This window comes from Myotis davidii, unplaced genomic scaffold (genome assembly GCF_000327345.1).
Source record: "Myotis davidii unplaced genomic scaffold, ASM32734v1 scaffold61, whole genome shotgun sequence".
Taxonomy (NCBI): Eukaryota; Metazoa; Chordata; class Mammalia; order Chiroptera; family Vespertilionidae; genus Myotis; species Myotis davidii.
This window is the reverse complement of record NW_006291729.1, coordinates 1,101,072-1,118,181: the sequence shown is the minus strand read 5'-3', so window position 1 is coordinate 1,118,181 and position 17,110 is coordinate 1,101,072. Positions and strand designations below refer to the sequence as shown.

Genomic DNA, 17,110 nt, shown 5'->3' with positions numbered 1-17,110 from the left:
GCACTGGGCAGGCCGCTAACACTGAAGACGGGGAGAGCCCAATAGTTGTATAGCCTGGCCACTGCTGGACACCTGACACTAATACCACATAATATTGAATTGAACCTGTAATAAAAAATACTTTTATAAATAACATAGCAGATATCCTAAAGGTTCCCAGAGAGGATTAGATCTTGGAACAGAGTTTTCACTTTTATCCCTAAGTATTTATATCAGCAAAGGCAAGCGTAATAATAGTATATGGATTCCTCATCTGAGAAGCGCCGGTGCAATACACTCCACGCCACCTCCAAGCCGCGTGCGGCCCCATCTCCAACACGAAAGGAGTCCCGTGCAGGCAGCGAGGCCGAGGCAACGCCTTCGTAGAACTGCGGGGCGGGGCCGGGGCGCCTCAAAGCTCAGTGAGGGTGAGCCTGTACGACCCCCCCACCTCCTCCATCTGCAGCTGGAAGGTGTCCTCGTTGGAGTAGTGCTTCACGATGTTGTCATCCATGTTCACCAGGATCCTGGGGGGAGGGTGAGACGGACGCTCAGGCTGCCCCTGAAACCGGGGCGTCCGAGGGCAGCCGGCTCTGCCGCTTCCTCGCTGGGGCACGCGAGGCCAATCGCTTAAGGCCCTAACCCAAGACCCCCCAGCTGTGAGGCGGGATGACAGTGCCCGTCTAGGCTCAATGGGCACTCAAGCAAAGCACTTGTCAGTGCAGGGCACGCGCTCCACAGAACACTCGCTTCTTTCCTGTTAGCTCAGCGTGTAGTAACCGAGCGATAAACTAGTCTAACGCACACAGCAAGGCCACGGCAGAGGCCCTGCACGGGGCTGGCTTTCGAGAGCAGATCAGTAAGACCACCTGTGGGAGCTGAAGCCACAGTCCTGACGAAGGCTCTCCCCTGGCCAGTTACCCTCAGCATTTCACGGAATCAGCACTAAGTCCCACCCTCCCCGCCAGGCCCATCTAAAAGTTCCCTTTAGGATTAGAATTCTCTGCCCCGCTGACCCTGCCCGACAATACAGACACTCCAACTAAAATACCGCTTTCTGGACAAGGACGCCCTGCTCTGTGGTTGCAAACACGGCCCAGGGCAGAGAGGGAGGGGCAGCAGCAAAGGCAGCGCCTCGGTCAACACTCACGGGGACCCCTGGCCTTGGCCCGGCCTGCTCAGGGCAGGTCTCCCGCTCTGTGCCTCTAACCCTGCACAGGAACAGCCAGCTCAGAGGGTCACATGAACAGTGAGTCACACGGGAAGTGCCCGACCCAGCCTGGCCCTTGACGGGCTCTGCAATGGAGCAGTAACCCTCAGTGGGCTCTGCTCCAAGGAGAAGAGCAGAACCCCACGAGGAGGTCGAGAAAGGGAGCTGGGCTGCATGTGGGTCATTTCAGGAAAAGCACATCCTGCCAGTCATGTTTCTGTAAGGTTTCTGGACTGGGCCCGAGTGCGCGTGAGCAGCAGTCACGCTGAGTAAATTATCTCAGGCGCTGGAATGCCAGGGAATGAATGCTCACCCTTTTTTACATTTCTTGAATATTTTCCCAATCTTGTCATGGGGAACATCATATTTGTCCGAGATCTAAAAGAGAAGAGCAATGAAAAAGAATGATAAAATGCCATTTTCCGGCTTTAACAAGCAACTATGTGAATATGAATATAGTGGGACAATCACTCAACTTTGATTTTCAAAATGCTTATGTCTTTACAGCCCGGAGGGTGGGAGGGGGGCGCCTCCCTTTGGAGGGAGCGTACAGATGTCCGTAAATGTATTATGTGTCAGTTCTTTTATTATTTAAGTTTCTGATTGCTGACGGGTCACAGTGTTTAAGATTTCACAGAGCAGTTTTAAGCCGTAGAAAAGCCGGCAGAAACACAGAGTTGCTCCCCAGGTACCAGCTATGAATTAACCTCTCACATCAGTGCCTGCACTTGTCATAGGCAACGAGCACAAGGTTGCGAATTCAAGTCCACCGTGTTCACTGCGTCCTCTGTGTTGTACACTCAGGGGTTTTGACAAATGCACAGAGACACACCCGCACATGTTCCGAGCAAGTGTACAAAGGCCTTGCTGTGGGGTCAGACGATTCGAATCAGTTGCGAGCCCCACACTGGGGATCTAGCCTGGGAATGTGGCCTCCTGGTTCCTAAGTCGATGCCCAACCACCGAGCCACGCCGGCCAGGCAGCTTTCCCTTGTTAAGGAGCATTATTGCAAAGCACACTACTCACGGCCTCCATCAGGCCCTTCAAGGATGGAGTCTTGAGCATCAGGGCGTCGAAGACTTCCTCTGCCTCCTTCCGCACGTAGAGCAGCACTAACCCGCATCGGGAGGTGAGAGAGGAAAGAGGACACGGTTCACGCGCAAAACGGGAAAGCAGAGCCTGGCACCGGCTAAAATAAAGAGGCGCCCACACCCCGGTGCCCGCAGACACCAGCCCACCACGCCCTGAGGGCACAGCTTCCGGGTTCTCTTAACCCTGCTGTTCCCTTAAGCTCACGCCAGGACCAGGACGTCAAACCGGACAAGGCTGGTTTGAGCGCCTGATGCTTTTGGCGGACTGAGACCTCACTTCCCACGTAACACTCCCGCTGAGCCATGAGGCCAACGCACCTCTCTTCGGCTCTTCGGTCCGGGCCAGCTTAGCCGGCGGGGGGACCACAAAATCGTCCTCGGACCCGTACGGCCCCCTCTTCAAGTTCGAGCTGCGGAAACGAAGGCACAGTGAGAGACTTCCACCCCAGGCGCCTGTGAAACCAACGGGCCTCGGGCAGGGCCCCGAGCTCAGACTTGGGGTGACCTTCACTCCTTAAGCTCCAACCTCCTTATTTTGTGGTCACAAACAGGAGGCTCCGGAAAGAGGGACTGAACAGGCGTGTGTGGGGGCAGCCAGTCTCTCTGTCTCTCTCACATCGATGGCTCTCTGTGTCTCTCCCCCTTCCTCTGACTCTCTCTAAAAATCAGTGGAAAACTATCCTTAGGTGAGATTAACAGCAACAACAAATAAAGGGGAGCGAGGGGGAGCCAGAGAGAGAAGTGAAAAGGTTGGCGGGACTGGCTGTCAAAAGCATGTTATGGGTGTTAACGTGAGGCTCGGAGGGGTGAGCGAAAACCAGCAAAGTGACTGGAGATGAAGAGAGCGCGTGCTTGGCTTTGAGCAGAATCATCGCTTCAAGAACAGGGTTGGGTTTCAAACCCTCTGTCCCGGCGTCTGGAACCGACGAGGCCTCCTAGGAAAGCACGCGTAGCGCCTAGGTCTGAGCACCGCAGAGGCAGTGAGGCCACCGCAGGCACCACGGACGGGAGCTATGACAGGGCCCAGAGAGGGCCCTCCCCACGGGGAGCACCGGGTAGGAGGCTGCCAGGTGGCAGTCAGGGCCCAGAGGCTCAGGAGGTGCCCACTGTGGGGGGACGGCAATACCTCAATGGCTGCGTGCACACCCAGCGCCCAGCCGGGTCTGAGCCGTTCACCAGGCGGAGCAGGGTCCGGGGAGCAGGGAAGCACTGTGCCTGGAACAGCTGCCCGAGGTGGGGGAGCGCCAGGCCCTGGGGATGGGGGGGCGGGGAGGGCCTGTCGGAGGGTCTGGGAGCAACTGGGGGCCTTTGCTGGCCTTGGGGACAAGCAGAGCAGACAAGCGACAGTGCTGGGCTACAGCTTACTGAACACAATGGGAAACCGCGAGCCCACACTGATAGAAATAAGGGAATGAGTTGAAAGTGTGATGAGGGAGGAGGGGTTTACAAAGCTACAAAGCGCCTTCCCCACAAAGCACTTATCACAGGAGAGGAGCCTGGTGACACCCCTGCGTCGGGCAGCAGCGGGCAGTGTGCCGCCAGACGGCCTCCGGGGAAGGCAGCAGGGTCGGGCCTTCCTGCCCAGGGGCACGATCCCGTCTAACCAGGAGGCCACACTGGGGGCAGTCCACAGAACAGCTGGAACCTGCCAGGGTGTTGGCTCAGGGACTGGAGGAGAGATGGGCGCCGGATTGTGGGCGCCGAGTGGGTCCGCACTGGCCCCCTTCCCGCTCCAAAGGCCAGACTGCAACACCTGGCGAGACCCGAGTGAGGCAAGTGCCGCCTGGGCCCGTGTCCGTGTCACTGTCCTGTCACGCGGGGGCACGTCCTCGTCCCCAGATGCAGGAGACACACTCAGTGCTGAGCAATGACGGTCACCAGGTCAAAGGGCTCAGGGAAACCTGAGTTCTTTCTATCAGACTAGGCATTTTTATCTTGAGATTGTTCCAAAATAAAAAGAACTTACTAGAACAAAACAAAGCATAATCTTACCCTTCCCCCTCCAGTTCTTCCGAGGCCATGGCAAGGACCTGCAGACAAGACAACGGGTGCTTTTCAAGGACATGCGCACAGCAGTTCAGACCACAAGTAAGTTATTCCTCAAACGGACGTGATCTTGAATCTGACCCAGCGAACACACAACCTTTCGCCTCATTTTCATCGACCAGATTCTCGGAGACATGCCAGGCTCCTCCACCTCGGGCGGCAGCGAGCCTGGCCCGCCAGGGCGAGGACAGAAAGTGCTTGCTGGCCCGCGGCCAGCGCAGGCCCTGTGGGGCAGTGACGCCTGCCGGGGCTCTACAAGCCGCGGGTGACGTCATCCCAGCAGAGACCGGACGGCCACAAACACCAAGCGTTTATCACTTGGCCCTTGTCAGAAAAAGTTTGCCAAAGCTTCTCATTAGAACTGAAGACACTAGCAATGGCTTCCCCCGAGACTCTAAAAACCAGGAGTCCGCACGAACCTGGATGCCTGCCGTGTGCTCAGACCGCCTTCCCCCGTGCATCTGAGCTCAGGGCGGAAAGCGCGCTCCACTCTGCTCACACTCTCGCCACCAGCCTCTGGTCGCCGAGACACGGCTGTCTGTGCGCAATGGTGACCCAGTGCCTGAAACCTCGCTCTTCATGCCATGAGGCTGCCTGACCCCACGAACCCCTCTGGCTCTTCCCTCTCATCCAGACCCACAGAAGTTAAGTCCACGAGACCAAAGACTCCAACTCCAACTTATGTGACTATGCTAGCACCTTAAATGAGCTAAAAGCGAAATAAACAGAACCTGGCCCTGGCCGTTTGGCTCTGTGTATGGAGTGTTGGCTCACAGACAGGAGGATCCCGGGTTTGATTCCGATCGAGGATGCATACCTGAGATACAGGCTCGAGCCCCAGCCCTGGCCTGGGCATGTGTGGTAGGCAACCAATGGATGTGTCTCTCTCACATCGATGTTTCTCTCTGTCTCTCCCCCTCCCTTCCACTCTCTCTAAAAATCAATGGGAAAATATCCTCGGGTGAGGATCACCAACCACCACCACCAAGCGGCCTTAGGTGACGGGTCTGGCACTGCGTGTCCAACGGCGCTCACACAGCTCGACTGCGAGGACATCCCCTCGCCCGCGGACACTCCCTGAGCCGACCCGGGCGCGGGCACGCCTCACTCAGCTTTGGCTTGTCTACAAAGCCTTCCTTTCGGTTGAGCCTCCCGTCCCTGCAGCCGCCCTGGCACCCTGCGACGTACGTGAGGGCCCCGCTGCAGGTTGGCGAAGTGCACGTCGGGAATGAAGAGCACAGGCTGCGTGTCCAGATCCACAAAGGGCTTGAAGACCGTGATGTCCATGCGTTTGTGCGTGGGAAGCAGCGGCACCTTCACATCAGAAACTGAAAAGGGGGACACCAGTCAGCAGCTGTGTGTACGGACCGGACGCAGGGAGCGGGCTCCTCAGCCATCAGAAGCTTCAGCCGTGGCCCCGAGGGAGGCAGGCCCCGTCCCGGACCTCGGAGGAAACGGTTTGTGTGAAGGAGTGTGCTGCTGGTGTTTCGCACACTAAAAGCAATCGAACGTCTCATCAAAATCAGAGGAGAAGGCACCTGTAAACACACACACACACAGACACACACACACAGAGACATAGACACACACAGACACACACACACACAGACACACACACAGAGACATAGACACACACAGACACACACACAGACACACACACACAGAGACATACACACACACACAGACACACACACTCACACAGACAGACATAGACACACACACACAGACACACACAGAGAAATAGATACACAGACACACACACACAGAGACACACACAGAGACATAGACACACACAGACACACACACAGACACACACACACAGAGACATACACACACACACAGACACACACACTCACACAGACAGACATAGACACACACACACAGACACACACAGAGAAATAGATACACAGACACACACACACAGAGACACACACAGAGACATAGACACACACAGACACACGCACACAGACACACACAGAGAAACAGACACACAGGCACACACACACAGAGACATAGACACACACACAGACACAGACATAGACACACACAGACACGCACACACACACAGAGAGACATAGACACACACACAGACACGCACACACAATCAGGAACAGACGCAAAGCACCGCTCTGTCTGAAAGGCTCAAAGATGGGAAGTGCATGGACAGAACTCAGTGGCATTCACCGTAGCTGCCCGCATGGAGGAATTCACATTCTAACACAAGCCTCTTCTCGCTCCGACACCCCTCCCTGCTCCTTCCCTTCAGCAAGGCTGAGGGCACCATGTCCGACTTCTCCTTTATGAGGCTGTAGGGTCCTCCTCCCGCCCCGGAGGCCTCAGCGACAGCTTTCCCAGCCAGCACCTGTGCTCCTTGGAGGGGCATCGGGCACCCCGAGGCGGCAGGGGCCCCTGATTATTGCGCCAAGGGGCGAATGTCCACCGAGCCAGCCACCGCTCGGAGAACAGATGCAGCGCCCACGCCCTGCGGAGGGAACCGCGGGCAGAGAGCAGTTTTCCCTCACGGCGAGAGAGGGTTTTGTGAGTGTGAATATCGGTCACATTAAAAAGAGAAAGGCTTTCCTGGCGAGATGTCTAAACGGAGGCTCTGTAGATTCTGCAAACGCTAGAATGTGAGACAGCGGAAAGCTGCTCATCTGGAATGAAGACACCCTGAGCTCTCAGGGGTGTTGTTATTCTTAAAAACCCAGGCAAGTCCCGAGTTTGTCATCAGCTATTCACCAGGCTGCCACCAGCGGCTGCGCGGGAAGTGACAGCCAAAACGCGGGCAGAGTCAGGAGCCCACCCGCGCCCTCCATCCCCCCTGGGAGACCACCCCGACCACCCTCTGCCTCAGCTGGTGGTGGGAGCCGGGCCTCCGTCACAGCAGGGAAGCAGACAGCTGGCTCCTGCGGGGAAGCCCAGGCTGGCTGGGCTCCGAAAGGAAGGGGCTGAGCCCCGGAGGCCACGGTCCTGCTCACCGGCATTCACCTGGGAGCGGCCAGGGCACTTGCCTTTTCTTTTGCTTTGTTTTCGTTCTTCGTCCCTGATTTTCCGTTCGGCTCCCTATAGGTCAAGACAAGACAAGAGAAAACATGATTCTGTTTATCTGATCCTCTTTAGAATATGTGACTCTCCCCCGCAGCGGTGGGGGTGGGACAGCTCCTCTTGGAAATGGGCCCATTGCCTATTACGTTCCTGGAGCTTATCACGCAGTTTCCTCTAAAAAGCCTATTTAAAAAAAAATTTTTTTTTATTGATTTCAGAGGGGAAGGGAGAGGAATAGAAACACCAACGATGAGAGAGAATCATGGATCAGCTGCCTCCTGCGCGCCCCCACTGGGGATCGAGCCCACAACCCGGGCCTGTGCCCTGACTCAGAATCGAACCCTGACCTCCTGGTTCCTAGGTCGATGCTCAGCCCCTGAGCCACACCCGCCGGGCTGAAAAGCCTATTCTAAACCATGTTTAACTCTATGGAATCACAGGGAAACAGCAGCAACTTCCCCTCCCCAGTGGCTGTGGCCAGGCTGCATGCACAGCTGGGAAGCTCGCTGGCCTGTCGCTGCCTTCACGGACGCAGCGAGCCCGGTCACAGCCGCAGTGACCGAGACGTGGGTGAGGGGGCAAACTGACGTGGGAAGCAGTGTCAGTGGCCGTTTCTCTCCTAGGACAGACCGGGTGCGCATGAGCTCAGAGAGAGGGGATGCCAGGCTTCCACTGTCAGCCACCCAACTTCTGTCCCATTTTCTCTGAAAAAGCACTAAATTGTTGCTGTTTCTGAAATGAGAGAAAATTCTATTTGCCAAACTAATTAAGCAACTCACAGTCAAGTACTGATAACACTTCTTGGGAGACCTGCAAGCGCCTCTGAAGGTACAAAAGGCGCCTTCGCTTTAGTGTCTGACTAAAGGTCGACCAGACTCCTACATGTGAGCGCTTGCGAGCCAGCAGCGGGACATGAGCAGACCGGCACCAAGTGCCACGGGAATCGAACCTCAGAAAGAGGAGAATCAGGAGGCAGGGGGGATGCTGCACAGAGAGGAGCAGAGGACGAACCCCGACGAGAAGCAGCCACCTCAACCGTAAGCAAGGACAGACCTAGGACCACGATGGGGTGGCGCACAGGAGGCGCACGTGGCTGAAAAGTTCAAAGGCTGAAAATTAATGACACAAAACACATACATAATATTTTCTTCTCCTGCAGGATTTTTATATGATCCATGACAGCCCTGAGATAAAAAACGGGACGATTTAAAAAAAAAACAAAACAACAAAAACAAAAACAGACACTGGGGATGAGAACAGTGTGTAACTGCACCTTCTATGTCCCTGGGCACCCGGCTATGATACGACGCTTCTGACCACCCCTGTGTCACAGGTCTGAACGCAGGAGGACACAGCAACTCCCGCCTGCACGGTCCCTGCCCCAGCAAGCAGGGCAGCCGGAAGGGTATTTTTAGGGGATTTACAGAGGCAGCCACCGCCATGAAGGCCGAGGGGATGCGGCAGAGCCCGCGTCTCTCCGCGCTGCGTGGGGCTGCCTTTCTCGCCGCACAGCGCTTACACCAATCATGGACCAGCCCCCGACTCGGCCTGAACACCTGACCTGGGACCCAGGACCCGGGACAGGTGCTGCCTTACAGGTGACCTACGTGCACACGCAGGCAGCAGTGACACCGGAAGGGGTTCGGTGTCGTCCCAACCACTCCATTCCGCAGCCTCGGAGAGAAGGCCTCTGCTCCCCAGAACCCATCAGCACGCACGCACGCGGCAGGGCGGCCGCTGATTCATAAAGTAACTGGGCAATTCGTGAGCTTCTCTGCGTTTCCGTTTCTAGGTCGGCTACCGACACAGGAGCTTCCTTCAGGGTCTTGATGTTGGAACCAAATGTGTTTAAGAGCATGAATCAGTTCTGGTCTTTCTCCCGGCAGCTGCCTGCTCAGTGTTTACTGCCGGACACGGAAAACTTCAGTTCGTGCTAACTTGTGCTGACGCCTCTAATACAGCAAAACTCAAAGTGCGACCGTGGACTAGCAGCCTCAGTCCACAGCCTGCTGTGGTCTGAGTGAAAACACACCAGAAATTGAGAAGGCATTTGGGAAGCAATTAGATAGGACACGTTTAAGTATGCTGAGTCAGTAATTAAAAATGGGGCTTGCAGCTTGTATAACTTTGTTTCATTTTCCCAGCAATTCATAGGCATTGTTATTGTCATTTACAGAAGTATGAGTTCATGCAGATTAGACGAGATCGGGCGCGTTCAGGGTGGTATGGCCGTAGACATCCATGCGGATTAGAAATAGAAATCATGGTCCGTCACCAAAGGTAAAGTGAGACATTATAGCGGCACTGCCTACGAATCGGTAGGCCGGGGGGCCACCGAGGACAGAGCACAGCCCGCGTGACTGTCAGACACACCCAATTAAATGCCATTTTTCCACGCGGCCAGTGTGGCTCTGTAGTTTAGCTTTGACCCATGAACCAGGAGGTCACGGTTCCATTCCCCGTCAGGGCACATGCCCAGGGTTGCGGGCTGGATCCCCAGTAGGGGGTGTGCAGGAGGCAGCTGATCGATGCTTCTCTCTCATTGATGTTTCTCTCTCTCTCCCTCCTCCCCCTGAAATCAATAAAACATATTTTTAGAAAAGCAATTTTCCATAAAAACAAGATTCTCCTCTTCCCCTCTAATGTGTCCCTGGCGGCTGAAACAGTGACTGCCACCCCTCCTTCACGTTAACAGCCGCACGTGACACCGAGCCTAACACGGGAAGGCCCTGCCCTTCTCCCGAGGGCGCCTGCCCGGTGCCGCGCTCCCGCCCGCCGCAGCCCACCTTGTCGCAGAAGACCTTGATCTGGCAGTAGGCCCGGTGCACGGGCTTGTTGCTGCGGTTGTTGTAGCTGTAGGTGTCGATCTGGATGTTCAGCGGCAGGCCCTTCACGCCCTTCTGGGAGGAGAAGTCCGTGCTCAGGCAGTTCACAGAGATGAACACCTGCAAGGAAAGGCCCGTGAGCTACGGCCCCGACGGCAGCCGCGGCTCGGCCGGTGAGAGCCGACGGCACGGCAACAACCAGGTTGTTCTAAATGAGAGCGCAGCTTCTCACCAAAAAGAAATTTTTAAAAAAGGGTTTATTTTAGAACCACCTTTGGTCAGAGCAACGACAGCCTCTGACGGGAAAGGCAGCCCGGAGCTCTGACCAGCTGTCGGAGCACGTACTTAACGTCGACAGGGACGAGCTGGCGTCTTGCTGTCACTTTAGACGTCACCAACAGCACGGGTTCGCTCTGCAGCTGCCTGACAGCTTCCTACGAACGCTCTGGGACCCTGCCTGCATGTCTGTCCGCACCTGAGGACAGCCTGCAGCACCTGAGGCCTGAATGTTCTGGAATGTGTGACATCACTGAGTGGCATCTGAAAGTGGTACTTAGCGAGTCCCAGGCAAAGCCTCTTTGGCACATGAGCACGCTCCCTTTCCCTCCTGTGTTTGTGATTCTGGAGTCTAGCCTCCCACACGTGGCCACCACGTTTCCTGGCTCCCTTTCCACGAGTCTCAGAATTCATTTCTGATGCGTGAGCACCACACAGTGGATGTTACTGGAATGACAGTTTTTAAAAACCAGGTACATTTCAAAGACCAAAGACCCTGGGCTGTGTTCCTTCCAGTCCACAGGTGACAGTCCCTCTGCCCCAACCACCAAGAGCAGGTCTACCCAGTACAGCGGGCGCCCGGCTGCACCCGGGCCCAGACAGGGGTAAGAGGAAGCCAGGAAAGGGGAAGCCCTATGAGAACAGAGGTGAGAGAAGGGAGTGGGGAGACGGCAAAGAGAGAGAAAAATGACAGCCCCCATGACCGCGAACGCTCTCCAGAAAGTACACCAGACGCTGAAATAGAGTCTTTATTCTCCCTCAAGTCCATATACTGGTCCTAAGCAGGACAAGACCAAAGCATCCCAGAAGACTGAGCGCTTGTCCAAGGTAACAGGTTTAAAGCCACCGCCCCGCCTGACCCCCACCAGCTCTCCACGCAGACTGGTCTCCTCGCCGCTCCCCGAGCACCTTGGGAGCTGGCTCCGGCCTCACCTCCCTGTGCTCGCCCTTCCTCCGGTCCTGTTTCCCTCGGGGCCTCCACGGGGCTCTGCCCGTCCACATGTGAGTCCCACCTCCACCCAGGCTGCGCCACAGGCCACAGCAGTGACGCCGCTCGATGAGCACCGATGCGTCAGACCGGGGCTGGCACGTCTCACACGTGGTCTCCTTCCTTCGTCGCCACAGCCCGGAGAGGAAGTCCTAGCCTCTTGTTTACAAGGAAAGGGGAGACTTTCAAATTGTCCCCCAGGCAGAGGGCACGGGACTGGGGCTCATAGTCAGGACGTCCCCTCTACACGCTGCCTCTGTCCCAAACCAGCTGTGTGTGTGTGTGAATTTTTTCCATTGCTTTTCAGAGAGTGTGGAAGGGAGGGAGGAGGAAGAGAGGGAGAGAGAAACATTGATGTGAGAGACACATCGACTGGTTGCCTCCTGCATGCGCCCCAACCGGGGCCAGGGATCGAACCCGCAGCCCTTTGGTGTGCGGGCCAGCCCGCTGGCCAGGGCCCAAACTGACTTTTATCCCAATCCCCTGGCTTTCCTCCACCACCTGAAATGCCCGCCATTTCCCCATGTGCCCGTGCCCGTCCCCGCCTGGACTGTGAATAAGTGGTGGCGGGTCCACGCTCCCTGCCGTGTGCCTCTCGGTACTGAGCACCGGGCCCAACCTGGGACGGCCCTGCCTTGCCCGCTGGGACTTTCCTTTCCATTCCGCTCATCCTTAGTAAACAAGCAAACGGACTTAACTTTAAATACCTAAATCCAGACATACAGGCAGAAAGTGGTACACAGGAATTTCAAGTCCATTACGGAAACTTCGTGCTCTGACTGTATATTTTTGGAAAACACTGCATATACGATCCATAAGTTCTAGTTAAGGAGGCAGTCTGTGGAACAAGTGAGAGAAAAACAGACGCAGACAGAAACACACAGACAGGACAGCGACAGAAAGACAGTAGTCTATGAAACAGCGGAGCACATGGAGGAACGAAACCACTGTATTCTTCATCTCACAACCCATGGAAAACCTTAACTTTCCCTGTCATCCCAGGCTGCGGCAGCTCACCTACTCACAGACCCAAGCAAACCCGGTACAATGTGCTGACTGTCTCCTCTAACGACAGCAGTCAGATCTGTGAGCTCTGGCACGTCACCCTCACTGGTGGGGAAGTCACAGAAGTGTTGTTCACCACCTCACTCACGGAGAGAGCATGAACCAAGCTCTTGGAGCCCAGCCCTGGTAAGGGTGCATGTGGGAGGCAACTAATTGAGGTGTCTTTCTCACATCAATGTTTCTCCCTCCCTCCCACTCCCTGGAAATCATTGGGAAAAATATCCTCAGGTGAGGATTAAAAACAAACAAACAAAAACAAAGCACCTGGACTTTGTCAGTCAAGTTACCAAAATTACAAGTAGTGGGGTCAGAAGCTAAAATATCCACCTGACTAACTTACGTACACAACACTAGGTTACTTCTCAAGAACTAAAAGGCTGTTCCTTTTAAAAATTGATCAAGACAGTAATAGCCGTGCTATATTATTATCCATGTACAAGAGAAGAACCCAACATCCAGGTACAGTCTTAATTTCTTTCCCACTGAGAGATTAGGTGGAATTTCGCATGTTTTCATGACATCGCTACTGTAATACTGAAAATGACTTCTTTTGTCTTTCATATGGGTTTTCCAATGAGTAGAATAAAATTATTTCAAAATGTGCACCTTTAGCCTAGCTGGCATGGCTCAGTGATTGAGCATCGACCTTTAACCAGGAGGTCAGGGTTCAATTCCCGGTCAGAGCACAGCCCGGGTTGCAGGCTTGATCTCCAGTGTGGGGCGTGCAGGAGGCAGCCGATTAGTGATTCTCTCTCATCGTTGATGTTTCTGTCTCTCTCCCCCTCTCCCTTCCTCTCGGAAATCAATAAAAAAATATTTTTAAAAGACGTGAACCTTTAGACCCTCTAAGAATAATATGAACCACCCTTATGACAGCTTGGATAAATTTTTCTTTTTAATTGAGTTTTTTTTAAAAAAATATATATTTTATTGATTTTTTACAGAGAGGAAGGGAGAGAGATAGAGAGTTAGAAACATCGATGAGAGAGAAACATCCATCAGCTGCCTCCTGCACATCTCCCACTGGGGATGTGCCCGCAACCCAGGTACATGCCCCCGACCGGAATCGAACCCGGGACCTCTCAGTCCGCAAGCCGACGCTCTATCCACTGAGCCAAACCGGTTTTGGCTTAATTGAGTTTTTAATTAAGGGATGAAGCGTTCTTCTTAAGGGACTTGGTTTTTAAACTAAAATAGAGTAACAAAGTGATCCGCTCCTAAGAGCGGCAGACTCTGAGCTTCTACTTCAAGTGAAGGGCCACACTCCACCCACGTCCGAGGTCGGGGAGGGAACCAACGAGCACCCGAACGCACCACCTGTGCACCACCTGTCCCGGTCACACGCCTCCCTCGATGGCAGCGGTTATGTGTTACTTTACCTCTTAAGTTCCTTCCAGTGCTGAGGACATTTCCCCCCAACGCCTAGGACTAAACGGTGCTGAATGAAAGGCTGGTAATAAGAGACAGGAAAACGATGGCTATAAAAAACCTACATCTTATCTCCAAATATTTTTTAATATGTTTTGATTTTTAGAGAGAGAAGGAGGGAGAGGGATAGAGATAGAAACATCGATGGAAGAGAAACATCACTGATCGGCTGCACGCCCCCTATTGGGGGATCAAGCCAGGAACAGGGCATGTGCCCAGACGGGATCAAACCAGCAGCCTCCTCAGAGCATTTCCTGTGGCCGGTGTCCTCACACAGAGAGAAAGATCTCTTTTGAGGACAGGCTTTCTGTTTGAATCATTTTTTTATTCTCAGTGAGAAGTCCAGTGAGTAATTTGCTGAATGAATGAAGAGTTAAGGAAGTCAACTCCTTGCAACATGACTTCTTAAGCCAGTCCTTCCACATAATTGAACTAACAGATTGATTTCCTTGCATACAATTTCCTATAAAGATGTTAGAATGAGTTAAATTGATCAATAACGACAGAAAGACACAATACACTGACGACAACGGAGACAAAGCCAGGTCCCGCGCCTCCTGCTCGAAGCTCAACGCCCTCGAAACCACACCAAGCAGCACAGCGGCCGGAGAGCACCCAATGGACAAGCTGTTCAGTGAGGCAGGAAAATGGGAAGGAGGGACCACCCGCGCCCCCGTCCCCGGGCCATGGCTGTGAGCAGGAGGGGTCTGATCACGAGGCATGAAATGGAGCAGGGAGTGTACGTCAAGTTCCTGTTTAACTTCACTCAAGTCACAGGCTCAGGTGACGACGGGACCTCACAGCTGGTGGCGGCACCTCGGACACAGGCCCAGCTGCCTCTGGGAGTCCTCAGCCTTTCAACCCATTTGGCATTAAATGCGACTCAGTGGCATGCAGACATAACAGCCATAACGTCACTCCTAGAATGTAACTGATCTGCTGAACTGAAAGTAGAAACTCTAGAACAAATTTTGACTTAACTCTCTTCTGCATCAGACAAAAAGGTCACTTAACCACTTGTAAGTAGCTCTGCTTAGTCAGAAACCTCCTGAAGAATGAAAAATGCGAGGTCGGTAACACAGTTTTTTCTCCCCATAAATCCATCACCATGCGGTAAACAGGAGGAAATCACCGTTTTCCAATGTGTTTATATGAAGTGATAAATGTCAACGGAAGCTAATGGAAAACAGTTTTTAATATGTTATTTTTATTATTATTATTGATTTCAGAGAGGGAGAGGGAGAGAGAGATAGAATCATCAATGATGAGAGAGAATCATGGATCAGCTGCCTCCTGCACGCCCCGCACTGGGGATCAGGCCTGTGCCCTGACCGGGAATTGACCGTGACCTCCTGGTTCATAGATCGGTGCTCAGCCCCTGAGCCACGCCAGCCGGTGGTGGGAAACAGTTTAAGAACTCAAGGTCCAACTCTTGGCTGAAGCCTACCGGACAGGAACAGTGACCGAGCACCGCACAGCAGACACCTAGTCCTAATCAGTATTCCTCCCCGTCCCCCGCCAAAACGTAACCCTGGTCACATCAGTTCTGCAGGAGCCGTGTGCCCCCTCCGTATGCACCGTCCCCCGCCAAAACGTAACCCCGGTCACATCAGTTCTGCCGGAGCCGTGTGCTCACTCCGTATGCACGGGCCTGACACATGAATTAAGCCCCACAGATACCAACGGCTGAGTCAGACACTCAGAAGGAGGATCCAGTTTCGCACTAACTCATTGGACAATCTGAGGGGTCACGCCTCCCGCAGCTCAGGTGGCGGGAGGTGATTAAGAAACCCCACCGCAGCCGAAACCGGTTTGGCTCAGTGGATAGAGCGTCGGCCTGTGGACTGAAAGGTCCCAGGTTCGATTCCGGTCAAGGGCATGTACCTGGGTTGCGGGCACATCCCCAGTGGGAGATGTGCAGGGGGCAGCTGATCGATGTTTCTCTGTCATCTATGTTTCTGACTCTCTATCTCTCTCCCTTCCTCTCTGTAAAAAATCAATAAAATATATTTAAAAAAAAAAAAAAGAAACCCCACCGCAGCCCTAGCTGGTCTGGCTCAGTGGATAGAGCGTCGGCCTGAGGAATGAAGGGGTTTGATTCCAGTCAAGGGCACTGGGTTCAATTCCTGTCAAGGGCACATGCCCAGGTTATGGGCTCAATCTCCAGTAGGGGGCGTGCAGGAGGCAGCCAGTGATTCTCTCTCATCACTGATGTTTCTTTCTCTCTCTCTTCCTCTCTGGGATCAGCAAAAACCTATCAGAAAGGAAAAGGCAGCCCCACCCGACAGATGTCCGCACGGACTGAAAGCCTTCAATGTGCAACCAGGACTTGTGTCATTTCTCCCGTGAGCCAATGACGGCCGAAGACGAAAGATAAAGAGCCGGCGGGCGGGGGCGGGCGGGGTGTGGGAAAGGCAAAGCCCTAGCTCGGAATCTTCTCACGTCGCGTGGGCGTTTCCCTGAAGAAGAAACAAGGATGGAGTCATGGCCCTCGCTGTTGCCACAGTGCCGCCTGCCCACACGGTCCCCGCCCTCCCTGCCCTCCCGCCCCGGTTTCTGCACTGGCTGCAGAGCCAGGGGGAGCCGTGGCGAGAGGGGTGGGCCAGGAGCGGGCAGACACTGACTGGCTGGCGCTGGAGGCCCTGCGGGGCCTTCCCTGTCACACCCGATGAGCAGGGCCGGTGAACTTGAGGACACTTGGCAGATGCAGGGAGCCGGCACCTGTTGGCCCACATAAGCATAATGTTTGTTCTGAAATATGCAGAACGGGGTGCAGGTGCCACAGGCCGGCACAGACCACATTCCACAGCCCGGCCCCCGAGGACAGGTGAGCGCCCGCGTCACACGGGGCCGCGGCAGGCACGCTGACTTCCAATCAACACGTCTACATATGAGAGGGTTTCCACTCTAAAAGGGGCTAAAGAAAAAGCCCTACATGGGTGGTGAAGGTAGAGAGTGCGCTTCCCTTTTTACTGAAGGGTCTGTGGTCGGGGTGCCATCTGCAAGAAACCTGGCCGTCAGCCCGCACAGCCCTGCCATCTCCATTCCGGGGACATTTGGTTACTACGGAAACTGTCAGGCCAAAGGGAACGCTCTGGGTTTAGCTCACAAGCAGCAAAACTGGTTGAAATGATTCAGAAAGCCATTCGGAGGGCA

At 54.4% G+C, this 17,110-nt stretch overlaps 1 protein-coding gene across 1 annotated transcript in view; it reads right to left on the bottom strand.

The window, feature by feature from the left end:
• Nucleotides 1–339: 339 nt before the first annotated feature.
• Nucleotides 340–17,110, bottom strand: part of GRHL1 (grainyhead like transcription factor 1) — a 34,709-nt gene continuing 17,938 nt past the window's right edge. Inside the window, exons 9-16 of the mRNA XM_006765170.2 lie at nt 10,159–10,317; nt 7,339–7,390; nt 5,516–5,655; nt 4,274–4,311; nt 2,600–2,691; nt 2,217–2,302; nt 1,503–1,567; nt 340–506 (exon numbers count right to left, since the gene is read on the bottom strand). Coding sequence (XP_006765233.2) covers nt 392–506; nt 1,503–1,567; nt 2,217–2,302; nt 2,600–2,691; nt 4,274–4,311; nt 5,516–5,655; nt 7,339–7,390; nt 10,159–10,317 — 747 coding nt within the window. The 3' untranslated portion in view covers nt 340–391. The remainder of the gene's footprint in view (nt 507–1,502; nt 1,568–2,216; nt 2,303–2,599; nt 2,692–4,273; nt 4,312–5,515; nt 5,656–7,338; nt 7,391–10,158; nt 10,318–17,110) is intronic.